Source organism: Phalacrocorax aristotelis, chromosome 1, assembly GCF_949628215.1.
Source record: "Phalacrocorax aristotelis chromosome 1, bGulAri2.1, whole genome shotgun sequence".
Lineage (NCBI taxonomy): Eukaryota > Metazoa > Chordata > Aves > Suliformes > Phalacrocoracidae > Phalacrocorax > Phalacrocorax aristotelis.
The window spans coordinates 29,866,544-29,894,245 of record NC_134276.1 but is presented as its reverse complement, the minus strand read 5'-3'; the positions used below and the strand labels follow the sequence as shown (position 1 = coordinate 29,894,245).

Sequence of the window (27,702 nt, the reverse complement as noted above, 5' to 3'; positions counted from 1 at the left end):
AGCTCAGCCTCAAGAGTTTTCAGAGGATTCGTAATTGCATAAACTAAAGCCTCAAATATTTAACATAGCTAACTGTCTTCTATAATTTGCCCTTCAGACAAGATCAGTTATTTCTACTGTGGGGTATTTCAGCACATAGTCAGGAAGAAAAGCTTTACACACCCTGATACCACCACCATCTCTCATTTGAACACTATTAGCACTGAAGCTTTTGACTGAACATTTCTACAAAGCTGTTAATCAACTCCCAATACATTTAGTATCTAGACTTGCTTAGTTATCTGCAAGTGTTCTATCTTAAAAAGTTTGTTATGCATTTTCACCCTCAGTTTTGTGACAGAGAAAACATGCATACTCAGAATTTTTTTACTGAAATAGTTTTATTAGTAACTACAACTATTAACAATGATTTGGGTTATAAATACTGTTAAGCCTAACTTCAGTTACTGTAGGTAAATTCAAGTTTTCAGCCACTGTGCTTCAATACCATTTTCAGTTCCGACACCCAGTCTGGGTCATCTTCCTCAAAGTCCCTAAAAGTAGATTACAAAATGTTATTTTGCAAAGCAACATACAACTTCATAAATCTTTGTTTGCCTTTTCCCCCCCTAAAATTACCCTACAGCTAGGAGAAATTATGTTAAAAATATCAACATGAGAGTCCTATTTCCTAACCAATTCTGAAATTAAAAAAAAATATTTTGAATTTACCCAAGGAATTTTTTATCAAAAGCAAAACCAAATGCATATACTAAGAGACTGCAATGTGTTGATATTAGCAGCTTACCGCTGAAATGCGGTTATACTTGCCTAAGTCGTTCATCTCCCAGTGCCACAAAAATAAACAATGACACACAAACTGAGATTCTGTGATGCCAAGAAACACCCCCAAACACACACACATGTGCAAAATACAGTTTAACCTCACCACTGTCAAGAACTATAAATATAGCAAAGAAAACCTGATATCAAATCAGATATCAAATGTTACTGAATTTTAATATCATTATGTAAGAAAGGAATGGATGTAGATGCTGAGAAAAACTTCTTTTCAGGGGAATGTCTTTTTAGAAAAATCACTGTAAGGCATTAAAGAAAGCAACAATACAAGGACGTCATTTGGACATACGTGTCATCTTCATCAGATCTAGGCTCAAGTCTCTCAGAATCTATGACAATAGCTTCATGTTCACCATCTACTGCATCAGATGCCTCAGTTTCATCGGAAAGTGGACCTCTAAATATGTTTTCAGAAGCTTTGAAAGTATAAAAATGAAAATGTCACCAAAACCCTTTAAAAATGAAATTGTTCAGAATAAAAATATAATATAGTCTTTCTCATTTGCCGCCAGTTCTTAGCAGATTCCAGGACAAGCTGTTACTTATTTTAAGTGGGGAGATTAATAATGCAACTGAAGTGCAGAACAAGCATTTATGACTGTGGCTGTGCACATCTATAGACTACAGTTACCTTCTGCCCTGCCTTCGTATCATCCTGTCTTCAAAACAGAGCACTGCTGACTTAGTGAAGGTGGATTTACCTGACGGGGCTGCAGCCTACGTTCTGCACCTCCCTAACGCATACACCAGGCGGCTTAGCAGGATGGAGACCACATGTTCTGCAGTCACTGCCTTTATGTCAAAATCTTACTCGGCTCTTGAGCTGCAAGTGAAAGTTCTTCATGAAGAGATGTAGTGGATTTACCTGGTTTATAAATTGTGTATGTTTTAAATGCTAAGCTGACATCAGCATTACTGAGAATGTTCATCAGAGTCTGAGGAGTTTCCTTGTTCCACTGCTTACGTGGCTTATTTTCACTGTAGTTTATAACACAGCCACCTAGGTATAAAATCAATAAATGTAACTTAGACAAAATTGCTTAGACAAAATTGCAGTGTGGATTACAAAGATCACAGTCAAGAGAGAAATACAGGAAGAAGAGAGTCTAGATGTTTCCATCTCTAGCACTGGCTGAGGGGTGTGGAGTCAGCCTCTGCAAGCTTATTTGGAGGCTCTACAAATCTCAAAACGGAGCCTGTGGCCATTTCTGTGCCCTTTAATAGCAGAACACCTAAATACATGCACTCTTCTCTCCTCTTCCCTTGCCCTGCATATAATTATCATGTAACATTCCTATGGCAGCTTGGGAGTTTTCTGACTACTTGTAACTCGGCTGTTTATTTCAGTAGCATCTGTTCACGTTTACTTAGAATACATACCCATTATCACGTGAAATAATTACAACAATTGCTTACAGTGTGGGGCATTTTAGAATGGAAACATTTTTCAGAAGAACACCCAGGTTAAATGTTCTAATTAAAAGCTGTTGATATGGAAGAAGAATCACTGCCTCACACCTGAGGTACATCATTAATAGTTCTTGTCATTGGCATTATCTGTATGTTAAATGACAACAGAAGTAGAGGTACAGATGTTATATGCTCCCATCAGTATGCCGTACTTGAAAGCCAGGCAGCTGCATTCTGCATCATGTCATTTCCTCAGCGTTACCCCCACAAACAGCATATTAAGAGAAGGGTTGGTAGGATAATTTCTTAGCGATGATTATAATTAGGGTCACTAATGTTACCTGTGGCTTTCATCACTCTTTGCAATCCTCCTGTCATGCAAGACCACTAAGAAAATCTCTTCAGCACAGTGCACATTTTGAGTGTTCGTTAATAAAATATTTTAAAATTATTTTTACATCACATTAAATATGCCCTGTAAAGTTTTGTCATTTAAAATCTGTAAAGAACCATTGATATTACTTGAATTAAAACCACATTTAATTAGATCTTACTTTTAGCCTCTTCAGATGTAATACTGGAAGAAAGCAAGGACGCATTTTCCAGGACATCCACTACAGCATTGGATATCCCCTTTTCCCATTGTCTCCTTTGGGGATGTGACAAGTCAGCAATTCCTGGGAGGACATCAGAAGTCTCTGCTGTAATTGCAACAAAAAAAAAAAAAGGATGCTAACAAGCATCTGACTAGATTCTCTGTCCATTCAAACTAGTTCTAAGCACACAGCACTTCACTAACAGTGACATTTCATTCTGTGGGTACAAGTCTGAACTTGGTAAGAGTTCCCCATACATTTACTCTATACTAAATGTTTTTAAACAGTTATTTTTTTAACATTTTGGCCAAGATTTTTTTTGTTTTTTAGATCTCAGATGAGCAGTAAGAATCAGCATAATTGCAGAAGTAACAGCCAGCTGCATGGTTTTCTATAGGTGCAGAATTGTATGGTCTACCTGTTTAGATGTCTGGATCATTGACATTTAGATATCACTCCATAGAAGGAAATGCATCAGCCTTAAAACTATAGAACTTACCCTCTTCATCAGATTTCCTTTGCTCCTTTGTGCTTTCACACAAATCCTTCATAATATTTTTCCCTTCTAAGGGGCTATGCTTGCTTTCAACTTTACTTTCCTTTAAAAGAATAAAGACTGCATTAATCATTATCCTCGTTGTCAAGAAAAACAAAGCAGTAATATTAACATGGCATTAATTATTTTAGTTTTGCTATTAAATGGCCAGCCTAAAGATCTGAACACTAAACCACTGACACCATGAAGACAACTGCAATTGCACTGTATTGTATTGAAGACAATTGCACTGCATCTATTGTTGCACTGCATTTCACACTGCGTGCCATTTTTTGAGACAATCTCAGTTTTTGAAGCTAAGCACATATGTAGTTACTTGATGCAATTCCTGGTTTTATTTTTTTTACATTTAAGAACAGTAGCAATATAATGATAAAGGAGTCATATTCCCAGGGAACGCACGGTGCATCCAAGTATCAAGATTCTCGGATTGACAGGTCTACTAAAAGAAAAAAAAAAAGTCCTAATGGCAGCATGTTTTGAAAATATACTCAATATGGCTGAGCCAGGCTGTGCTGTAATGTACCCATAGGGGACTCCTTGGCCACCTGTGACTTAATTCTGCTCACCTGAAATCTCAACATGGGCCCTAAAACCCAATGAGAATTATGTTCAGACTAGACTGTTTCCACAGCAGCCTGTTCAAAATGTCTCCCTAAAGCAAAGAAAATGCATCAGTTTTTGCAGTTTCCAAAAATGGGAGAGGTTGGTGGGGGTTTTTTGATTGTGTTTTGTTTTGTTTTGTTTTGTTTGTGGGGGTTTTTTTTTGTTGGTTTTTCTGTTTTTTTTTTTTAACAGGGAAATCCACTTTGGAAGTAAACTGAATGTAGGAAGCATCAAAAAGTTAGGGTGATGGGAAATGCACAGGAAAACTGCAATTTGAACAGATGACAGCTGACCTAGTAGGCTGATCTATGGTGTAGCATACTAATAATTTTCCCTATGAACTTTTCCATAAACCAGAACATTCTAAATTACTAAAATACAACTATTATAGTTATATTTGAATACTTACCCTATTTTCCTTCTTATTAGTTGAGCTTCTACCAGGCATGACATTACCTGACACATTAAGGAACAGGTTCAAGAGTTAATACCTTTAGCAAATATTTGTGGTACAGTGGTATTCCAGAGGTATGACAGCAATGCCACTGAACCAAGCAATGAAAATTATGTGAAAGCTTCTTCACACTTCTGTCAACATATCTCATTCTCACAGGGAATCCCTCTACTATTCAGTTCCAAACGTGTATTAATTTTGGTGTTGCTAAATTTATGCAAAAGAAAAATTCCAACATTCTCTTTAAAAATTAAATAATGAAAATAACTTGCTTCACCATATTCTGGGAAAGGAAGCACTGTCATATTTAAAATATATGCAACAGCTAGAAGTTTTGCTTATTTGAAAATTGAAAGGTTTAATTCTAGCACAAGTCTTAAGACCTACAATGCAGCTCTGCACTGTACTTCTCATGCTGGAATATAATTTATACCCTTCAAGCATTTTACCATACAGTTCAATAATATTAGATTTTGAAATAATTAAAAATAGATTTGAACATATAATACTAATGTTTTATAGCTGTATTTAAGACCTTACAATTCCTAGTCATTTTGTCATTCCTTAATCAAGAAAAACATTGCTGGCTTACCCTTTGGCCTTGCTGCGTTGCTTTTATATTTCTTGGTTTCCTTTAATACCTGCTCAAACTCATTTGTCATCTGGAATGTGTATGAAGAGATGCAAGTACTGTACCTTTGTAAACTTCCTCAAGTTATTGTATTTTCTATTTGTTAAAAATAGACTTACTGTACAAAAGCACTGTTACAGATAACGGTATCTAATTTTAGCAGCATCATGTCAATATTCAACTTTTGTTTTCAAAACAAACCCTTCTAAAAACTCAGTTTTCTGAGAAGTCTACAACTGTATTTATGGCTTTTAGAGTACAAAACACTGCATTTCACATTGTTATACACTAACAAACTACAAAAGAAACTGATTTGATTTAGTATCTAAAATGTAGATACGATTGTTTAAATCTAGAGACAAAGAATATAATGTACCTCAGAAGGGAAACGATTTTTTATAAGTTTGGTCAAGCAACCTCTTGCAAGAATAGTGCTGGCTGATGGACGATCCCGGGGATTTCTCTTAAACATCTGTTTTATTAAGTAGTGAAGTTCATAGGAGTAGTGAGATGGTAGTGGATTGTAGGACCCTTTGCATATCTTAAGGATGAGATGTTTCCAGCTATTGGCTTGAAACTGCATTAAAAATAAATGAACATTAAAGCACGGAGTTTAAGCATAAGGTGAAAAGAAGCTGACATAATTTAAAAGCAACTTTAACATTTATTATATAAAAATGCATGGTACGTGTCTATGTAGGCTTCCTATTACCATACTGCTTTGGCTCCCAGTTTGACAGTTTCAGGGCTCTAATCCAAAGGTGTGGAATAATGACCCTGAGTGAACACATCAGGAACTTTCCTTTACATTTTGTTAGGCTATTACATAGGCAATTATTTGTATCGACAATAACGGAAATATAATTTGCTGAGAATGAAAACATCACAGTTTGCATACAAAGTTTGACTAAAACCAGATCATAATGGACACTGCAAGCAATAACCTGTACAACTGGAAACAAGGTAGGCGTTACTCCTATAAATTTAGGATTGTTCAAATTTTGCATTAGCATGGAGAGAATTTGGATCATTTCAGAGTCCTATATTTAATATACTTGACATCAGAATCAAACTGCAAGAGTGACACTGTAAGCCAGGAAAGATGCAGACTTCCAATTAAGAAAAAAAAAAAAAGAATTATAATCAAAAGTAGCCTATCAAGGCACAAATATCCTCTTGCAAATCTACACGGAATGGCTTCAGTTGTTACTTTTCTCAACTAACTGTTAACCAGTCTTCAGTCGGGAACTGCTACTTCCAAGTACAAGTCATCAGAGACTGCAATGTCAGGGGGGACAGCTACAACCACAGGTTGAAACATCCTGATCTAAAATGGCTGAGAAAACTGTTTCTGTGCAAAACGGGCTTGCTTATGGTACACACCGCTGGCTTGGCTGCAGAGCACCAAGCATCTGTGGCATGCAGCATCCTTTTATATCAACCCAATAGATAATGCAAGAACGTACGTGACCATCACAAAAAACCAGATACATAACATTTCACTGCCACCAAAAAGGGAACAATGCTCCACTTCTTGGTATCCCAGCACTGAGTACTGCCTGAGTAGTTGTGACGCTGCCAAAGCCTTTTCACAGACCTACTTACGCTAACAGACGCCCCGGCACAGACTCCTTCATTACTCACTCACTTGCAGTAGAAACTTCTAAACTCCTGTACGCTAGTGGCTGCAGCTGCATTAGCTCAACAAAACAAAATGGCTGCTTACGAAAAATTGAGACAAAATGACCTTAAATTAGGATGATCTCATTTTCTTGCAAAACAAACATATCCTGAGAAGGGCTCTTGTGTTAGCCATGTGTCTGCATATAAAAGCCAGAGGAAGGTAACACATAAGCAGCACAGCATCAGTGCTGTAAAAGAGAGTGTCCTAGAAATTACATAAAGACAGAACCATCCGCCAAGGTTCCCACTGTCCCAACAGTACAACAGTGCTTGGACAGTGACTTCTTTGATTTGAAGAATAAACAAATAAGTGTATCATTGGTGCGAGGTACAAAACTGCTTATTGTGTACTACATTTGGCTATACTTGCACACAATATATTCTCACTAGCAAAGATTTTGAGTGTCTTTGCCTCCATCTTCTGTGATCGTCTTGATCCTGTAGAACACAATGCTCATTGCAACATCCCTGCCAGGTATCTGGAACCAGGCTGGCACCTGCTGGACTCCTTAATAAGCCCCAGACCACGTCACTGATACTGAGGAAAATTAACCAAGACAGAAAGAAAGAAAGAATTGTTTTCTAAAAATTTAGAAAATCATGTGTTTTACAGGAGGGTCCAATAGGTCCCAAGAGCTGCTGAAAAACAGAAGGCACTAATGGAGGATGGGTGGGAAGAGTGAAGCAATACTTCCCTCTTTCAGAAGCAGCAGCAAACACACCAGTCAAATATATCATTGACTGTGAATCCCTCAAACTACAGCTAACTGCAAAATCAATTTTAAGGAATTCCAAAACTTTTCTGAGAGCAATAAAAGCTATACTTACTGGATGTCTAAGAGTGCACAGCTCATACAGAATACATCCCAGAGACCATATATCACTGTAGGTATAGAGAAAGATGAGAAATTTTGAGCCAAAAATTACAATTTAATATCCTGCCTAGAAAAAGAATGTGTACATAACTGAATAAACTAAAAATAAGTGTAAGTAACAATAAAAGACAATACAATTATGTGTTTAACCTCTCCAGTGGAAATGATCTGGCTTATTTTATTCCACCCTGATGTAAAAAATGATAACTGTCATACAGTTGTAGTTGGCTTTTAATTCCCAGAATGCTTCCTAAGCAATTTGCTGCAACAATAATTATCCTTCCACACTTCAAAGCCTTTGTATTCCATGGCACTTAACATCAGATGGCAGACACATGATCCTAATTCTGAGAGCTGGAATTCTGGCCTTGCTGATTAGAATTCTCCTCCTGAGAAAAACGTCGTCATCTTCCACCCAAAGCGAGTACAGCCACCTGCACAAGAAGCAACTGATGCCCTTCTTGCAAGAGGAGCAGAAAAAAATGAAGTACTATGTTTCTTCCCTCCCGTGGAAAACGAGTCACTCGGTTCAGGTACAACTAGGGTCACAGTACAGATCTAGGGGAGGGGATATAAAATGACTGAGTATTTTGGAGTCTGGAAGGAAGCCGTAAACACCATATGATCAAGGTGCTCTCAGAAGTTCTCGTGTAAGGACCAGAATAACTGGGCTCTATAAATAGAAGTCATCGGTTCTGTAGCCATTATCCCTACATTATCAGCACTGGCAAGAATTGCTTAAAAAATAAGACCAGCCAAAAAAATAAGGCCAGCTGAAAGACACAAACACATACATACCTCTGTGCGTGCATATGTACATACATACATGTGTATATACATTTAGTCTCCCAAATGCAGAGGTCTGCATGACAGTTTTAAAACTGTTAAGACTAAAGGTATTATACACTCAGTTACCTAGGTAAATAGGAATTTAGGCCTTTTCATCTTAAGAAGAACCCTGTAACTACCTCTTTCTAAATATTCATTAGCTCAATATCTTCTCCCAGCCAAATATGGATAAGCCACAAAGCCAGATTGAGACAGCAATAAAAAGACATACATCAGTCAGGCACTATTTGTGACCACTGAAAACACGAATACCTTTTGTTGTTGTATGGCATGCTTTCCCATATTTCTGGAGGTACATAATAAGGAGTTCCCACATATGTGCAGGCATATGACACTGGACTATTGAAATGACAAAAAGGAAACATCAGAAGAAAAGTAATTATTTAAGAGATCTGTACTATTTATCAATGGTAAAATAAAACTTTACACCACTGAAATCAGTGGAGATATCCACATACTGTGCAAGAAGGTGTGCAGATCCAAAATCTCCCAATTTGACTTTTCCGTTTTGAGTGAGGAAGACATTCTGCATTTCAAGAGGACAGATTTACATACTTAAATATCCTTCTAGGAAACTTTTCTGTAGTTTGTATATACAGAAAACACAGTGACAATTACTTCTGATATTTTATATTTCCTTTTGCTTGCTTCTTCTAATACTTCTACCAAAAAAAAATTAAGAACTATTTTGTGTTTAAAGGGAGATGGAAAGGTTATATGGGCCTAAAGCCCCAGCATAAGTAGCCGGGGAAGAATCAGAGCTTAGAAATGCCTTAATCTCTTAAAGTCAAAGCACTAAAGTCACACTTTCTTCTGAATTTCTATCTTTCTGCTAGGAAAGAGTAAAAAAGAAAAAATGACAGGCAAGAAATTTACAAACTGTATGTGCTCCATACAAGTTTTATGCTTGTTATTGTTTTAAATTACATGCAGCCTGTCACAAGCAGTCGGCACTACCAGCAGTGTGGATATGAAGGGTATAGCTATACTTGGATAACGTTTATGCCCACAAAATTACATCATCCCATACACTCAACAATTTCATTTAGCTAATATTCTTAAGCCTAAATGAAAACCACAGCATGTAGCAGTAACAGGAAATCATGAAAAAGGGAGTTGAACTTTTGCATGCGGAAGAGAATTTATTAATGGCAACAAAACTTGCTCTGTTCACCTTGGATTTGATATCTCTGTGCAACACACGTTTATCATGAATATGCTTCACGCCCAGGCACATCTGCACAAACCAGTGAAGGATCTGAAAAGAGTAAATATGAGTTATAACAGGCCAATGCTATAGATAATGAATACTTTACTAATAGATAAAAAAAATCAAGATGGAAAAAAAATATGTTCAGAATATCTGGGAGTTAAAAGTAACTCTAGCATAATGGCCTCCAGTCAGCATGGAAGACTGAATTCTTCAGTATAAAGTATATTTTAACATGGCAGAAGGAATGTTTGCTAGTGTGTCTAGAAAACCCTAATAATACATAACAACAGTGAATCTAGACAGTCACTACGTGGCACTTTGATGGTCATTTTATAAGCATGTCAATTACAATTTCATAGTAAATTATCAAATACAAAACAAAAAAAACCACACTGAGATAACATACTGTTTCTAAAAGGAAACATATTCTTTTTAAAAGTACAAAATAAAGTTCTTAGAGATGCTTGGCCAACCTAAATATTAGGTGAGGATTCTGGTCTTTTCATTTTAACTAAGATGATGCTTCTAACTGTGGCAGGAAATAGCTTGGACCTTCTCTGTAGTAATTTTACAGCCTCTGTGATAAAATGAAGTAATCCCTGCTGAATGGTTTAAACATTTAATTGCTACATAAAATGCAAGCATTTAGTCTCCTGGCTAGTTTCATTTATCTTACCAGACTGCTTTATTTACTTTTCATTTGCAGTACCTCTTACTGTGCTTTAAATCCTGGCTGAAGTTTTGTGTTAATTTCTTATTTAATTGCATAAATTTATGCGTGCAAACCTGACTCTGTTTTTCACACTGCCTACACAATTCTCACACACTAGCAGCAATTTCTGTTTTATTCCTTTCAGTCCGATTTTCATCTTGTTCTACTGGAAATTATCAAAGAAATAATGCTTCTATTCTATCTATATATGTCTTTGTTTCATTTAAGGTACTTCAAGGTGCTTGTACATCTATAATTTGTTTTATGCGATGCAGCATGCTTCAGTTTACACGAAAAAGGATTCCTAGGTCCTTGGTTCAAAACAATGTCTTTTCTTACCGTATCTTCAGGGAACAACTTTCCTCTTTGGTATTTAATCTTTTGCGTTAGATCTCCGTCGTCGCAGTATTCCATCACTATATACAGATGTCCATCAGCTGAATTTTAGGTAATTTAAGAATAATTAGTATTTTCATTAGCAGGGTAAGTATATTATTTTTACTATAAAGCTCTGAATACATCCTATGTATTGTATATTACGCTAAACATGTTTTTGTTTATAACATGTATTATAAACAAAGAAGTAATCTTGATCCCTCAGGAGTATGCAACTTGAAACAAATAAAGATATTTTACATTTACCTTCAAATGATTCTCTATAGGCAACGATATTTGGATGTTTCATTTTAGCCAAAAGAACTGCTTCCTTCCTAGAGTTCTCTACACCAGATGAAGACTGAAAATATAAGTACACTTATATAAATGTCACACTAACGGATTTTCATTTATACACACGATGCACCTCATATTCCAAAAGGAAAATATTTTTAATAATTGTTCTTCAGTTATTTTAGGAAGTCCTTTAGAAACTTGAAAGCCCCATCATTTTTTAATCTATGGCTTATTACTAGCTGAAGACTTCTTCAGGTTTTTTGGGGGGGTTGTTTGTTTTTTTTTAATTTGAGAGTATATTTTCATACTTCAGTTAATGACTTTCTATTTTTAAAATGCAGAACTATGTAACAAGGCAGCACACACTGACTTTGGAACAGCTAACAGTCTACACTGAATTAATTCACTATAAAGCCAAATGCCCAGGTATTAACTGAGCTTCAGCCTCAATAAAGCCAGTGTCTCCCATTGTGGGATTTTTTCAGTTAGGTAAGTACAAAGAAGGTAACCTGAATACCTAATCAGCAGCAATAATATGAGGCTAATTTCCTCATTAGGTATTGCAGATGGAATCTGCGTTCTAGTGAAATCAACAGGAATCCAGCCAAGGGAAACAGGGGTTTCATTCGAAGTGTGTTCCTGGGTGCTATACTTTCCAAAACGTAACCACACACTTTCTGAGCAGATCAGATTTTGCTATTTTACTTATTATCAACAATACAGACTCAGATGTAGTTATATAGCAGCCATACCATGCAACTGTCTAATACACAGAACTCTCAGGAAAAGTGTTCAGCATTTCAAAAATATACCCAGAGTTTTTTGGTTTTTTTTAAAGTGGTGGGTGAGGTGATGTACGTGTCATGCTTACCATAGGAAGTCTTACTTCCTTCATTGCATACTTCTGGTCACTGATTTTATGCTGAACTAGGAGAGCTCTGCCAAAGGATCCCTCTCCTAGTACTTTCAACACTTCATATTCTTCCATGCTTCATAAACCTAGGTCCAGCTCTTCTCTTCAAACACTCTCTTTCACAGGATGATCTTCTAAACTTTGTCATGAGCTTGCCTGATTTTTGAAATTTGTTGTTACTATAATCTGCATGAGAAAAAAAACCCCACAAAATAACGAGAACGGATGATAAATGTGATTACCTACAACTGTTCAGCATTACCATAAATACAATTCCAACCACTGTTAGTGTGGTTTTGCTGAACATGAGGCCTTCAAAAAGTTCAACTCAAAGTATCATACAATATATCTCTGCAATTTTTTTATTTTAAATGCTAAAAGCTTTTTGAAAATGTAAATTATAGCCCTACAATTTACCATCTTTTTTGTTAACTGGACTTCTGCTGGTGGTTTCATAATGCTAAACAAAACTCACAGGCACAGTAATATAAAAAATAAGCTTCAAGCTTCCAGGGACATTTCTCACCCAAAACAGCGTAAGCAGGATCAAACTGGAAAAAGTTAGCAGTGTGCAAAGACTTCAACAACTGAACGGAAGGGAAGGGAAGGGAAGACTATTTCAGTTGGAAGGGACCTACAAGAATCATCTAGTCCAACTGCCTGACTGCTTCAGGGCTGACCAAATGTTAAAGCGCGGCGTTATTACCTGCTCAAGCAGGGGGGTTGGACATGATCTCCAGAGGTCCCTTCAACCCCTGCCATTCTGATTCTGTATTAAGGGCATTGTCCAAATAAGTCTTAGACACTGACAGGCTTGGGGTATCGACCACCTCACTAGGAAGCCTGTTCCAGGTTTTGACCACACTCTTGGTAAAGAAATGCTTCCTAATGTCCAGCCTAAACCTCTCCTGGCACAGCTTTCAACCATTCCCATGCATCCCATCACTGGATTTACAGACTACATACTTTCTTCAAAATGCTGGTACTTCTAAGTTAGTTATGTACAATTCAGACATCACATGTGTGCACGCAGTGTTTTAATGGGCTACTGAGTAGTTTTTAGAAGGCATCTCAGGGCTTAATTATTTCTGAAAGGTTAAAATGCCGATTTACTCCGAGGCTGAAAAATAAACACGTTGATTAACTTACTTGAAAACTCTGAAAGCACCTAAGTAATGACAAAAGACTGTGTTTAGCGGGGGAACGGACACGCTGGGTGTATACTTCACATTAACTGCAGTTACCCTCGGTAACCACGGCTCCCCTGAAGAAGGGAAGCCTTCGAGCCCCTCCGGGCGCTCAAGGCGAGCCGCGGCGGCGGTACTCACCTCAGCGGGCCGCACAGACCGCCGCGGCCTGCGGCCTCCGCCCGCCGCCGGAGGAAAGGCCCTCAGGCCGGCCCGGCGCTAGCTCCACAGCCGAGCCGGACAGCGCCCCCACCTTCCCCACGCCGGGCCGGGGGCGGAGGGTCGGGACGGAGGACGGCGCTGCATCAGGGTCTGGGCGGGACCGGGAGCGCGGGGCGGACGCCAGTTCCCGCCCGGCCTCTGAGGCAGAGCCGTGCGCGGTCACGGTTGCCGGGCACTTCGTGCAGGCTTTCCCGCTTTTGTTCCTCAGAACAAGCAAATAGAGCTTATACCCGATATTTATTAACAGTAAACAGCCACACCCCATGCCCAGCACATCAGTGGGAGGCCTGTTAACGTTGCACAAAAGCCAAGGTACAAAGCCATGTTAACAGTTTTAACAATCAGTTTTTCTGCTGTGGCGAGAGACTGATTTGTGCCAGAGCTTAGCAATAGTGACTTAAGTAAATGAAGCTTCAGGCTGCATGAATTGTACTTTAATCTCAATTTTTTTCTATGGAAACATAACCAGTAGCAAGGAAGTCTAAGTAAACCTTTAACTACAGGATATTCTGTAACAAAAGGAAACGTCTCAATACATACAAAAACAGCTAAAGCTGCTTGCAAAGCACAGAAGGCTTGGGCAGCTCTGTTGGCAGAATGATTTCCACCATTTTGTCTTCCATGCTAGGAAAAGCATTTCCTCCTCACAGAGTTCCAGGGGTTCTTGGTGTTTTTTTTTTTTTTTTAATAAAAATAAAATCACCCTGACCCTGACTCCATGCAATTCTCATTACTGCCTATGACCATGCAGGACTGGAACAACACAGATGCCCTGACCCATGAGATGCAGTGAAGTTGAATCCTCCACAACCGAGCCAGAAGTGCCTGCCTAGACCATGTCCTGACTGGGAGGTGTTCAACACTGTGTTACGCCTTGTAGTACAAGTGGATGCTTGGACTTGAGTGTCAGTGATCAGGAGGCTTCTCTGAAGAAAATATAGTGCAATAGTACACCTAAAGTTTAGTTTCTTGTTAGATGGACTTTGTTAGATGCAAAGAGAGCGTCCCTTCTGCAAATGGAAGATTCTTGCTAACCATAAGGGCCAAAGTGTGTTTAACACTGAAATGTGAATGCTCAGCTAAGGTTTAAGCTAAAGTTCATGTTAACTCTGCATAGTGAAGGTATGGAAGCACTCAGCTTCTGGTGAATGTGAAAAATTTCACAATGTTCTGTTCTGACTGTTCACTTCCATGAACAGACTAAAACAATTTTCAGAATTCCAGTCTCAGGCCTATAGCCATGCTCTAAAATTAATTTCCAACCTAGAGCCTATAAATAAAGAACAAATACAACTCAGCTGATTGTTTAATAAGTCTACCACATTACAGACTACTGCACAACCAACATTAGAACAGGCACATAGTAATTAGTTTATCAGACATCATCTAAGGGAGATTACTTGATCATAAATAATCTCAGTAACTAAAGGTATTAAACTCAGTTTTGTTGAAATACCCCCCTAAAAATGGATACAACATTTTAAACTTAGTGTATACCTTACTAGTTTTGAAAACAAAAACCAGCTAAGGACCGTGTCTACTACAGCAACACTATAGGAATGACTATGTTATTTTTGTTTTTTAAACTAAAAGTTATATTGTGCAATTCTAAAGAATTTATAGGAATTACAACAAGAAAACATTAGATATTAGCAATATACTACAATGAAACTGTTATACAAAGTGTTAAACCTAGTCCTTAATTCAATATTTAATGAATCATATTAAACATCAGTGTCTTCATGTTAAAAAGTATTAAAACATACCACATTTACCACAATTTTGAAAAGGCAGAAACTTATAAATTCAAAAGTTTGGTGACTCAGGCAGTCAAATTTCATCTTAAGCCATCCATGCAAGTTTTAGCTCCTCTCTCAAAGCTGCTAAAAAACAAACACCCCTCCAAGTGTCCTTAAAAAGGATCCATTCTTTAACCTGCATGTAGTATTAATGCTACTTTTTACTTTTCTACTTCAGCACTTGTTTCTTTATGCTCATTGTTCTGTTAGTGGATAAATGCAGTGGCTTTTGATTCCAATTCTCCCAGCTGTTCAGACGAAGACACACATGGATCTTCATCTTTAACAGTATCCAACATCTTGCACATCTTCTCCCGAATGCGTTGAGAATATCGCAAAGGGGTTACAATTGTCAGGTCTTTAGCACTGGCATCATTTGTCTCATGCTGCATCTTCACACTTAAGAAAAAAAATTCCACTAAATATAGGCACACCATCATACAAGTTACCTCTGTAGCATCTAGCAGAAACAGCAAGTCATCATTCCTATTCAACTCTCTTCCCTCCCCATAGCCAAAGGAGACAGGCCCTTTCCCATTCATGCAATTAAAATCAGATGCACAACTCTTCCTGAACAAAGTATTTTAATCTGGAGAACCAAACAATAAGGGTTTCTAAAGGAAGATTCCCCAACATTCCATCAGAGGAAAACTGTTCTTCCTGTTATGAGAGACAGCAGACAGCTGCGGGTGCCAAAGCTGAGCACAACTTCCTTAAGTCTGCTATCTTAGAAGAAACCTTGTGGCAAAAAAATAATTTCAATGTTACCTGTTTTGTCCTGAGATTACTAGCCAGATTTTTGCCTCAAGGTACAATTAAGATATTCTTTACAGACAGTTACATCTTGTTCACTTCTTCTGTCTTACATGACATACCACATCTACATTTGATAAGGAGGGGACTGGGGGTACTTTTTTCTGTTTACTTAGCTCAGGGTAGAACTACTACTACCACATGAGCTGTGGTAGGGGGATCCCTGGAATTTATGTCTCTGCCGTGAAGAGTTTTGATTACTCTGTAGCGGGGCATTCAAAAAGCAGAACAGTCTGAGTAAACAGAGAAATTTATTTAAGAATACTGCCTTCTGGAGGAAGAGGAAGCAATCTTAAAAAACTAAGCTCTTGAAAGATTTTAACTAGGGGTTCACAAATGCAGTACCTCCCTGTTTCAACAGGTCAAACATTACTGTTGCCCTCGATATTGCAAACTTTCCATAGTTACCTGAAGTAATCTTACCTTTCCAAGTGTGGTGTGGTAGATGGATTGTCTCGCATTAAATAAGATGCATCATTCTTCTCCGGGGAATTAACTTCTCGGGCTACATCTTTTACCCCATGCTCATTCTGCTCCTCTGTTTCACATTTTCCTTTCTTTTTTGCACGTTCTTTAGTCTTGTGCTTTTTATTCCTTTTTGGCAAGATCTCTTCTCTTGGTTTCAAGTCTAAATCCATTTCTTCTTTTTCGATCAGTGCACTGCTGGTGTCTGCCTTCTTGCCATCACTCTCTGCTTTTTGGTCATCATCAGAGCAGAGATCCATGAAGGCCTCCTGAACCTGCTTTGCAGACAAACTTGGTTCCTTGCTGAATTGTGCTACCTCACTTAAATGAGTTTCTATTGCAGTTCCCACTAAAATTGAAATATTGAAGAAAGTACAGCTGTGATTAGTTAACATTAATGTTTTAGAGAGATCTCTGAAATCTCAAAGCTTTACATGAGAATGAAAATTAAGTATGTAGAGTCTGAGCCACAGCAATTTAAGTTACTAATAATTTTAGTCACCTTCAAGAAACCTGTAACCTGAAAACTCAGGCTAGATACATCCTGAGAAGTCACTCTCTTCCTTCCCAAGTGCAGCAGCTCTGAACAAGTATTTCAGTCAGTTTCTGGGATCAAATACTTGTCAGATCATGTTATATTGAACAGGAATGTGTATGGCTACTTTGCTTCCAAAATTGGAATATTTGCCACCTTTAATTGACACTATGCTGTAACACGACCATGCATCTGCTAGCAAAGAACTTTCTGTCAAAGGAAACTGATTTTTAGCTCACAAGCATGTTTTTATTTACTCTTTGATTATCAGGTTAAAATAGCTGGACAACATTGCTTTGTTTAAGTAGAAAGTTTGCATATGAAAGTATCTCCACTACTCATTTTAACACACCCACAACTGAAAAAGATTAGTTTAGTCAAGGTTGTTTTCAAAGACAATTGAGTACAAAATGATCACAGGGAAGTTTCCATGAAATAGAATTTAATATAGGCACAAACAGTTTAAACCGCTTGTCAAGTCAGATGCTTAAATAGAATAGAGTACTCAGACTTACCATCCTCAGACTTAAAGAGGCTTTCATTATTTTTCATAGTATCTATTAGCGCGTGTCGTAGTTCATCTTTAGGCTGGGAAAAAAAGTTGTATTTTTAGAAGAACAAATCCAAAATTCATCATAATTTCACCTTATTTGATATAACAGTTACAGGGAGAGTGGCACAGACCACATGATATTAATGTTACAAACCCTTTATTTAGTGCTGTTCAGACATAAGTCAGAACACAAGTGAATCCTGTATTTGGTGCACTAAGGCTGTATTTGATGCCCTGAAATCTTGCCAATATTAAAGCACAGGAATTGAGTCCATCAATAAATGTAAAATTAAGTTCTGTTTCGGGTTTCCAGTGATACTATAAGTCTCAGTCTTTAATTTCTTCTAGGCAGAACTTCATAGGGTATTTTGATGATCCTAAAGCTTTCTTCTTAAAAGTAGTATCTACAGTGGTTACAGAGCAAGTCAAATAAAATTTTTTATGTTCAAGAAGGTCACATGGCTCCCCTTAACTACAAAAGGGTTTATTGAAATCAGAAGTAGTCGTATTTTATTTACCATACTTTCATGCCTTTATATTTGTTAATCTCAGACTTCAAGGCAAGCTGCTCACCATTGCTCCTGCCAAAATGGCCTCCTCATAGACAGCAATAAGCTTCTCAAGAGGGCCCATCTGTTCAAGCCGCATACAGCAGATCCAATATTTTGCAAGCTTTTTAGATGCAGGAATGCTTTGTGTCAGATCTTCCAAAATGGCACGTACTTCATCACCTTGATGTCCCTAAAGTCAACACAAGAGCAGAGACTTCACCACAGTGAACACTTCGAGATGCTGTATGTTAGCTGGTTTTGATCTAGAAAGCAAGTATTTTTTGTTTCTTTGGAGACTAACCCTGAAAGTTGAAGATGGCAAGTATTTCCAAGACTGAACTACAAACTTGAGCAGAAGAACTATCATTCACCTATTCTTCCAAAGGAGAATTATTTGTACAGTGTTGTAAGTAGAAGGAATAGTAGAATGTATAGACATCTTCAGAACTACTTAAAACAGACTTTTTTGAGGAGTCCAGGCAAGTTTCTGCAAATGCAAACTTGTTTTAGATTACTTCATAGCTACTCCCATTACCTTATAGCTTTCCTAATGTATTATGTTACCATTATTGCCTAATCTTATTAGGTAGTTCAGTAAGTTAGTAAAGCTTAAGGGAGAACTAGTATCTTCAGGTGTCAGCAAAAAGCTATGATATTGCTTAACTTGGGGAGCAGTTAGTCCCCTGCATCCAATTCACCAGTCCAGCACGCCTGTAGGACTTGCCTACGAAGTTCTAATCGTACACGTCCCTACAACATGCAAGGGACTGCATACCTGTTCGGTTAACTGCAGACATTCTGCCAGGGTCGTCTTGACCTTTTCACTATGTAACACATGCTCGAGAGAATCACCAGAAGAGAATTCTTGTTCTTCGCTTTTAAACTGGGATCCCAAAAGCACAGATGTAGGAGGTCTCCTCATCACTTTTCCTCTAGATGCCCTCCATTCATCCAGGCGTGCTCTGCATTTAAAATATTATTAGCTGAAGTGACAGATGTTTTGTAATTTTTTACATTGACTGACACCAAGGTAAGTCATACAAAGATGTACTTTCTGGATAGTCCGAGTCCTCTCCCTTTAATGCTGAAAGGGATACTGCCATTTAGACCTGCATAGAAGTTTTGGAACCGTACATATCACTATCTGCTTTAGGTATCTATCAGGTCAGAACACTTTAATCTCTCCCTTTCCAGCAGCAAGAAGATACTTCGGCTAGAGACCCGTTTTTGCAAGAGAGGATAAAAAATGCTTCCGATGTATTCCTCTGTGCCACCTCTCTTCCCTAATCCCGCTTCAAACCAGGAAACTAGAAGGTATCTCTAAAGACACAAAGCAGCCCAGAACAACCCCATCACAGCCTTTAAAATCTGAAACTGATGGCTAAGTGTGATTCAGTCTTCATATATATTTTATTTCAACCCCATCCCCCGAGACCACCAATTTTTAATAAACATGACTCTCTGCAAAGAACGCTACCAAGAATAATAAATAACTTTTAGGTTATGAATTTTTACCCCATCATCTAAGCTGCATTCAGTAAGCTGAAAAATATGTCATTGACAAGTGGTCTCTTTCAGTCCATGAACATGCTCACTTCTATATACATCCTGCATCAGTGGTTTGTTGTTTGGGTTGGTTTTGTTTGGTTTTTTTTTTTTTAAAAGCAGTGGCATGCATATGTAATTCACTTACAGGATTATCTGTCATGCTTAAGGCTGTCACAACACTTAACCTAAAAAACCAGAAAGCTTGAGCAATATACATTTTCTATTTAGAACCACACAGGACAAGTGGTAAGCCTGAAGAGCTGCTGCAATTAGTCAGAATCCTGATTTCTCAGTATTAAGTCTACAGTTTTAGTCCGTTGCCCTTGCACATCAAGTTCAAACACTCAGTTCTCTTATTTTTCAGCAATCTACAGCAAGAAATAGATCAAAATAGACATTCTTGGGAAGAAGATCTGAATACCTCCCAGGATCAAGGTACAACAGCAAGTAATTCAGTTACCTTCTGTCTTCTGCAGACTCTTTTGGCAGAACAGATTTTCTGTTGCCATTAATTTTAGAATCCTGTCCTAAATTTGTACCAGGAACAACAGAAATTGTTTTTGTTGGAGCTCCTGGTCTTGCATCTTTGCAAAAATCTGTATATTTCTTCACTCCTAGTGCTCTGTGGTCAGAATTGTCAGAAGCAGCCTTCAGTGGCTGTGGTCCCCTTCCACGAATCATTTTTTGGACGGCTACTTTCTTTGGTGCTACAGTAGATATCTGTTGCTGTTTCTTCAGACCGGACTGTGGGTTAATAGCAGCTTTGTCAGATGGCTTGCTCTGGAATGAAAGGATACCATTTGGTTTTACAGAATTAGAGTAGTTTGTGATTTTGGTTGTCTTCAGAACTGCACTATGGCTGCTCACAGACAAAGAACTTACTGCTTGTTTGGTGGCAAAAGGAAGAAGCTTCTTGTCTGGCAAAGAACTCTTTTCCCCCTCAGTTTTTGGTGCTTTCCGGAAGGAGTTTATCTTGGATTGGATAACTTTGCCACGATACGTACCAAGCACTGGTTTCTTTGGTAGGTTGGCACTTGAATTTTGTTTTTCTCCAATCAATTGCTTCTCTTTTATGCTTTTCGTTTGCAAGAAGGACTTGCTAAGTGACACATGCTGAGATTTTATTTCAGTGACTTCATCCTTGGAAGCACAATCTTCAGGATTATAGCTTGTGTCTGATATGGAATCTGTCAGTGTTATTTTAAACTTTTCCACAATGACATCTTTTTCTGAAGTTCCACTTGGTCGGTCCCATGACAGTTTATTAGCATTCTCTTTATTTTCCTGAAATCAAAAGCATATCCATGAAGACGTTAGAAGTACATTCATGCTGCATGTTACTTGCTTCCAGAGGAGCTTTTACTCATTTACAGGGCTGAAGTGATTAACAGTAAATGCCACTTTAAAAGTATCTACAAAAGTAGTGTGCGTATATATCACGTAGAATATTTGTCAACTATTATTGCAGAATTCACATTAAAAAAATCAAATAAGGGTTATTTAAACTCTGCCTTGGAAGTAAGAAGGCCTAATCTGAGGGCTACATTCTTCTTACAGGAGCAACTCTCAAAGAAACTGCTGGCTTTTAACTGCCAAAATAACTTTCTAAGACCCATAAAGTAGAAACTTGCTTTAGAATGTATGTAGGTAAAAGCAATATCTCTGTCTGCATACCCCATCACTTAATGGCAGCACCATTCCTCTGCTTAGTGTGAATAGCCTACTAACATAAGGTAGTGAGTAAAGCCTTTAATTAGGGCATTAGGATATGTTTTCAGAAGAGGGAGAATTTTTCTTACTAATGAGCTGTAGGATGCTGTAGCTAATAGATACGAGTTATGTATGGCCTTACTACTCCCTGAAACTCTCAACCATATGTTCTCAGCATGACCCTAGTCCAGAAGGCGTAAGTGGGACCTAGTCTTTTCCTCCAAAGAAGATAATCTACAACAACTAGTTCAGCATTGTCCAAGAAGCAGCAGCTTATGGAAGAGTGAAAGATCTAACGGCAGAAAAAAAATATATATGAATGATGCGTGGAAGTCTGCAGAAGCTGATACTCTTCTCCTTTAAGGAAGATGTCCTTGAATTGTAAGAAAACTACACTGCATCTTATTTCCTGATCTGTCATTCAGGCTTAGAAGTTAGGTTTGACCAAGCCAATAACTAGAGCTTGAGTACAAGAGCTGCTGTTTAAGGAAGCTATGTAGTTCAACTCAACTTTAAAATCACATGAGACATTAACACAGACCAAAATATCTCCCTTCAGGAAACTTCTGAAAAAATTTTGTTCTCATTTTTGGAATTTTTCTCCTCAACCCTCAATTTTGAAGTCTTTTAACTCTAATTAGGCATTAGCATCTACTTCTAATTACATTAGATTTGCCAGCATCACCACCCATTCAACAGTTAGTTTTGTTAATAGTTTGGTTTTTTCCGAAGTAACATAGTACAACTGAAGAATTCTCTATTCTGACAAGACCTTGCTCAGATTTTAAATAACTTCCCTGAAGATTGAAAATATATGCAAAAAGTTCCAAGAGTCTAAAGAGAAGTTCTTAAATTTTAATCATTATTTCAGCAATAATGGTATCCCCTTTAACTCCCTCTTCAGTCAGGTACAAACTGAATATTAATATGAACCATTACATACAGTAATGTGACAGCTCTCTAAAAAGCTTATATTAAGCAGTCACTGAATTACATTTTAACAAACTGCACCTACAAACTTCTCATACTATGTAAGTCGTATAACTTAAATAAGGTTTAAGTGAGTGGAATGGTGTAGCCACAGAAACAGAGTGCCACCTGTATTTGAATATCAGTCAAAAACTTACCATTCCTGGCTTTAGAGATGTTGAGAACTGTGTTTTGTCTTGCAGTTTATTGCTAATTGCTCTCCTAGTCCTGATGCTGCTTAAAAAAAAGTAAAACAAAATCGTAAATCACCCTGCAACATAACAAAGGAACGTATTTTGAGGGTAAGTTCACATGGTCCAGGTGGCAGTCTGTAGGCTGAGTTTGTGCTGAAGCGTTTCTGTTCAGCTTGTACTCCTCCTCCAGGAAAAATAAATGGTGAAGTAACCACTCATCAGGGCCCAGGCTGCAAAACACCCCTTCTTGCACCATGAAGAGCTGGCTAACAGTGGGGAAGAAAGGAAAATAGACCCTATTTAGTGCAGGTGCCATTCTCATGTTGAAGAATGAGTGCCAACCTGTCTGGCCTGATGCATCTGCTACAGAGGGTCAAGTTACTAAATGCTGCAGTTGAGGGGAAAGGGAGAGCAACACAAATTGTTGAAGCTCAGCTACTGTGATCATCAGAGGCCAGACCATTACTCAAGTCTTAACAAGGATACATAGTTCCTACCACACAGACAGGTTCCAAATCCTGCAGTCAGGCACCGAAACTGGCATCAGACATCAGACTACCCAGTGAGTAACAAAACCACATGACCAGTGTTGTCTCCTAGCAGCTATGAAAATGTATTGGCAGCTCAGAAGAAAAATGACTCAGTTTAAAGTTACAAATCCAAATTCTTCCTCAGATACTTCATAACACATTCACATATGAAATGTCGCACTACTACTGCATGGGACTAAAAATTAACATTCCAGTTAGCAGCTGATATCTTTGCATCATATGATCTTGTGGAAGCTAGCCGAGTTGAAAATTAAGGTACGTTAGTGAAAATAAAGACACAGATACATTAGTGACTTTGAAATGCCAGAGAAAGCAGTCTGCACCACACTGTCATCTCCATGTCTTCTACAGAATCATAGAATCATTAAGGTTGGAAAAGACCTCTAAGACCATTAAGTCCAACCACCAACCCACCACTGCCCTGCCTCCTAAACCATGTCCTGAAGTGCCACATCTACACATTTTTTTATTACATGTTATGGGAACTGATCAGAAGTCGGTGTGGAACAGCGATGGCTTCACAAAAGGGAAGTCTCTGCAAAATAAAAGCATTAGTCATACCCACATACATGATGACTCTAAGCAATGAGTTAACTGAAGGCTATGAAAAGCCCTGGAATTTAATAGCCAGAGAAGAAACTGAAAGCAAGGAAAAGTAAAGTAGATCAAATGCTAAATTAAGAGTATGGCTACAATGAAAGTAGGCGTCTCTGATTTTCTAACACGTGATGCTTTCTACAACATGAAAGCATTTGCCTTTTCCTGCTACACAGAGCAAATATTTGACAGGTTGTATTTACCCTTGTCCTTTATGCATATTTTATATTCAAAGGCCATACTTCAGTTAGATTTGTACTACCAAATAGTTGAACATGCTGTTGAACATGGGACCACGCCACCTCAAGTGTACGAACTAGTAAGCAAGACTTCCCATTTAGATGGGAACAAAATTAAGATACATTTACCATTTGCAAAAACATTAAAATAAGGGACAAAGCTACCTCAGGAACTAATGTTAGAGTTAAAACACTCTGTATTCCTTCACACCACTTCCTCCTCTAGAGGAACTTCTGTTGCTTATTGGAAGGTGTCCTGATTTCAGCTGGGATAGAGTTAATTTTCTTCCTAGTACCTAGTATAATGCTCTGTTTTGGATTTAGGATGAGAATAATGTTGATAAACAGGGATGTTTTAGGTGTTGCTGAGCAGTGCTTACACCAAGTCAAGGACTTTTCAGCTTCTCATACTGCCCTGCCAGCAAGGGGGCTGTAGGTGCACAAGAAGCTGGGAAGGGACACGGCTCGGACAGCTGACCCCAACTGACCAAAGGGATATTGCATACCATATGTCGTGCTGAACAAAACTGAGGGAAGTTGGCCAGGGTGAGTATGGCCACTCCTCCAGAGCTAGATGAGTATCAGTCAGTGGGTGGCGAGCAATTGCATTGTGCATCACTTGTTTCGAATATTCTTTTATCATCATTATTATTATTTCTCCTTCCTTTTCTGTCCTATTAAATTGTCTTTATCTCAGCCCATGAGTTTTTCTCTTTTCCAGTCGTCTCCCGCATCCCACTGTGGGGGAGATTATGCCAACAGCTGTGTGGTGTTAAGCTGCTTGCTGGGTTAAACCACAACAGAAGGTCTTGTACTAAATGTCCAGACCTTAGAAAACAGCAGAAGATTTAAATACAAGTCCATATAAAGAAGCGTTACTAATTGGTGGTAGGTGCCCACATTCTCTTTACAGATGATTATGCCTGCCAGCCATCACACAGGCTGGGTTTTATTACAGTATGTTTGCTTTTAGCAGAAAATAGGGAATTAGTAACTACAAAAAAATAAAATCCACTTGAACTAGCTTCATTGAACACATGCAGCATAATCTGAGTAGAAAGCAGCGAAAAAAAAGTTATTCGCAGAAGAAGGATTATCGAGGCAAACAGCAAAGCTGCATCTGAAGTAAGAGCTCTGCCACAAAGGTATCATGTCCTGTCTCAGTCTCTAGAGGAGCAGATAATAGATGCAATTCATGAAGTATATTACGCATTTACTTAACAAAAACCTTTACTTTTTGCTGACAATAAAAGAACTTTAGGAAATCCATGTGGTCACCAGTCTCACCTTTTGGTTGAGGTTCTCTGCAAGGACTGCTATTTATGCCTTTCCCACCAACCGTGAACCTTTCTAAAGGAATGTAAGCCATAGCAGAAATATTACCTGATTGATGTCTGGTTTTCTTGAATGGGCACACCAGAAAAGGTTTTTTTTCTTGATAGATATTCTTCAACTTTTTGTCGTCTTTGTTCTAGCGGGTTTAAAAAAAAAGACCTTACATTTTCAGCTAAAATAGTAAAGCCGCCAGGCAAACTTTGTTTTAGAAAAAAAGATGTGCAATTAGAAAAGCATCAAGCCATTATAAAGCATAGACACCATGGCTTAAGAAAGTCTTTAGTTTAATAATCACATCTTATGATGTCTTACACATTCTCTCATTTCTTGAGAATGGCTTATATTCAAGGAGTTGAATGCAATTTCACAGCTACACAAGATGGCTGTTTTGCTGCATTAAGAAACAGGATTTTGTTTTCTGAAGAAATCAGGCTCTTTCTTTTACCTTCTGGATGCCTGTCCAGTATTTCACTTACTTACTGTTGGTTCAGCAAGCATACTTTTCACTTGTGACAGTAGTGAGGTAAGTATAGCACACATGCAAAACACTGTGCACATGAACCCAACTGTCTGTAAAATAATTTGCTTCTCTCCCGTTGTCATCTGGACATCTGCACAAACGTTGGACCAATGGAAGGGTTAATAACAGCACAAAATGATCCTGAAAATGTCTTAAGCCAGCTGTCTCTGTCTTAATACAGAAAGTCATTCCAGAACAGGGTACTATTTCCCACATTTTTGCTGGTTGGCTGCACACCAGAGGCTTATGTCCTTCATAGGACTACATTGTTGATCTTTTTCAGAGACTTATTCACGTAGGGAGCTAGTGTCCTTGGCTTGCTGGAAGCAGCTGTGATAGGATGGTACTGCCACACAAAGCAAGCTCAGGTATCTGCACAGCCAGTCCACACAGTTACAAGTCTTAGAGCTGTTTCACATGCAGTGATAGATAAAAGCAAGAAGTTAAAGCATTATCTTTGACTCAGAACAACAATTTCTTTATGGCATTCAGGAACTCATGGCATTGTGCTATCCTCTGTTATGGATGTGCTCATTCAGCAGTGGAAGTCTTCAGTGAACTCGCATATAAAACCCAACTTCTGCCCCTCCTAGGCAAGCATGAGTCTCCTTTTGAATCTGTTTGCACATGTTCTTTATCTTTCATGTTTTGTCTTGCCCATTGTTCTTGACTCACACTTTGGAAATATCTGCAAGGGCCATTGACATGTTTCCTCAATGCTGAGATATTTCTGTATTACTTATGTTCAGACAGTAGACATTCCTAAAACATTATTGTCATTGAGGACCTGAATGTTAATCCTGAAAAGAATTAAGCACTTGATTGTGCACCCTCCGCGGTAAAAAGCTGTCATCACAGAAGGGGGTCATTACTCTCAGAACCTCCTCCTAGTATGGGAGAGCTGAAAAAGGCAAGTTCTTTCTCATCGGCTGACACAATGAAGCCTGAAACGCACAGCCAGCAAAGTGGCTTGAGACTTCGGCTTGTGCAACACCATGCTTCACTTAAGGTATAGTGCTTTTTTTTAGCACAGCTGTCCAAGCCCACGCTGAGCGAAGCCCGAGAGGCTGTGTACATCACCTGCTTCTGGAGACGTGTGCACCAGAGGTGCACCTGCCAAGCGGTGCCGCACAGCAGCGAGCTCAGCCTGCATCCTAGAGCCTCCCAGGCACCTTCTGCTTCAGAAACTCAAGTCTCACCAACTCCAGACAGCAAAGCCCTATCGAAGCAATTCCGTTTAACTCGCAGAAGCCAAACCGGACAGAAAGTAATAAACAGGAGAGCGCAGGTCTAGATCGGAGCGTTTGCTTGTTTCAGTAGGATGCTCTTAAGTTAAGGCGTACCTTTCATCACGAAGAAAGGCTTTCACGCGGGCAGCCCTGCCGGGGATGGGTGGAAGAGCACCGGCCTCACCCACCCGCTCGCACCGGTCAGAAGCTCTAATGCCACGATCGCGGGCACTGCCCGTTCTCCCACCCCGCCTGAGGCACTTATCCTCAGCCTCCCGTTTCCCAGGAGGAGCGCCCAGCTCCCCTCTCACACCGGCCCCAGCCGCAGCCTTACTCAGGGCGGTACCGACGGACAGCCCCGGCAAGGAGCGCCTAGGCCCCGCGCGGCCGGGAGCGGAGGACGGCTCAGCCCCTCGGGGCTTTGTCCTCTCACAGTGCCGGTGGCAGCCCCGCAGCCTTACCTCGGTACGCCGGCTCGGACCGGCGGCTAGCCGGGAGCTGCGGGGGTGAGCGCGCCGCCATAGCCACCCGCTCTATAAAGGCGGTTGAGCCGCCACTACCGTTTGAATCACCCGCCGCACAGCTCTTCCCTGATTGCGCTGGCCGCGGGGCTTGAACTGACCAATTAGCGGCTCGGCTGGGCCGGTAGGGGGCGGGCGTTGGGGCGAGAGGCGG

General features: G+C 39.1%; 2 protein-coding genes across 7 annotated transcripts; both read right to left on the bottom strand.

Annotated features, from left to right (window-relative positions):
• Window positions 1-367: 367 nt before the first annotated feature.
• Window positions 368-13,559, bottom strand: NEK3 (NIMA related kinase 3). 3 transcript variants are annotated; one of them, XM_075086105.1, is made up of 16 exons: window positions 13,339-13,559; window positions 11,969-12,196; window positions 11,068-11,161; window positions 10,765-10,862; window positions 9,675-9,758; window positions 8,959-9,026; window positions 8,753-8,839; window positions 7,605-7,659; window positions 5,470-5,670; window positions 5,055-5,124; window positions 4,418-4,464; window positions 3,346-3,445; window positions 2,805-2,957; window positions 1,706-1,840; window positions 1,130-1,256; window positions 368-533 (listed from the first exon to the last, which is right to left on the bottom strand). In XM_075086105.1, exons 2-16 carry the CDS (start codon window positions 12,083-12,085, stop codon window positions 467-469), a joined length of 1,503 nt encoding a protein of 500 aa, XP_074942206.1. In that variant the 5' UTR covers window positions 12,086-12,196; window positions 13,339-13,559; the 3' UTR covers window positions 368-466. The 3 variants fall into 3 exon arrangements, with proteins under 3 accessions (XP_074942206.1, XP_074942211.1, XP_074942217.1); XM_075086110.1 differs by having other exon boundaries at window positions 2,805-2,951; XM_075086116.1 differs by having other exon boundaries at window positions 2,805-2,927.
• A 1,278-nt stretch (window positions 13,560-14,837) lies between these two features.
• On the bottom strand, window positions 14,838-27,629 carry CKAP2 (cytoskeleton associated protein 2). Of its 4 annotated transcripts, none has more exons than XM_075086000.1 (10): window positions 27,489-27,628; window positions 25,327-25,414; window positions 22,521-22,599; window positions 20,566-20,967; window positions 20,144-20,463; window positions 18,911-19,097; window positions 18,158-18,325; window positions 17,547-17,619; window positions 16,455-16,845; window positions 14,838-15,617 (listed from the first exon to the last, which is right to left on the bottom strand). In XM_075086000.1, exons 1-10 carry the CDS (start codon window positions 27,547-27,549, stop codon window positions 15,425-15,427), a joined length of 1,962 nt encoding a protein of 653 aa, XP_074942101.1. In that variant the 5' UTR covers window positions 27,550-27,628; the 3' UTR covers window positions 14,838-15,424. The 4 variants fall into 4 exon arrangements, with proteins under 4 accessions (XP_074942101.1, XP_074942109.1, XP_074942085.1 ...); XM_075086008.1 differs by having other exon boundaries at window positions 22,521-22,596; XM_075085984.1 differs by having other exon boundaries at window positions 20,144-20,967; window positions 27,489-27,629.
• Window positions 27,630-27,702: the final 73 nt, after the last annotated feature.

Coding starts and splice junctions, on each gene's coding strand:
- CKAP2 (XM_075085984.1), bottom strand. CDS start 27,549: ATGGCGGCGCGCTCACCCCCGCAGCTCCCGGCTAGCCGCCGGTCCGAG. Junction 22,600..25,326: donor GAAAACCAGACATCAATCAG/GTAATATTTCTG, acceptor CTTTTTTTTAAG/CAGCATCAGGACTAGGAGAG. Junction 15,618..16,454: donor ACCACACCACACTTGGAAAG/GTAAGATTACTT, acceptor TTTTTTCTTAAG/TGTGAAGATGCAGCATGAGA.
- NEK3 (XM_075086105.1), bottom strand. CDS start 12,085: ATGGAAGAATATGAAGTGTTGAAAGTACTAGGAGAGGGATCCTTTGGC. Junction 8,840..8,958: donor TCTGCACACCTTCTTGCACA/GTATGTGGATAT, acceptor TCATTTCAATAG/TCCAGTGTCATATGCCTGCA. Junction 7,660..8,752: donor ATGCCATACAACAACAAAAG/GTATTCGTGTTT, acceptor CTATACCTACAG/TGATATATGGTCTCTGGGAT.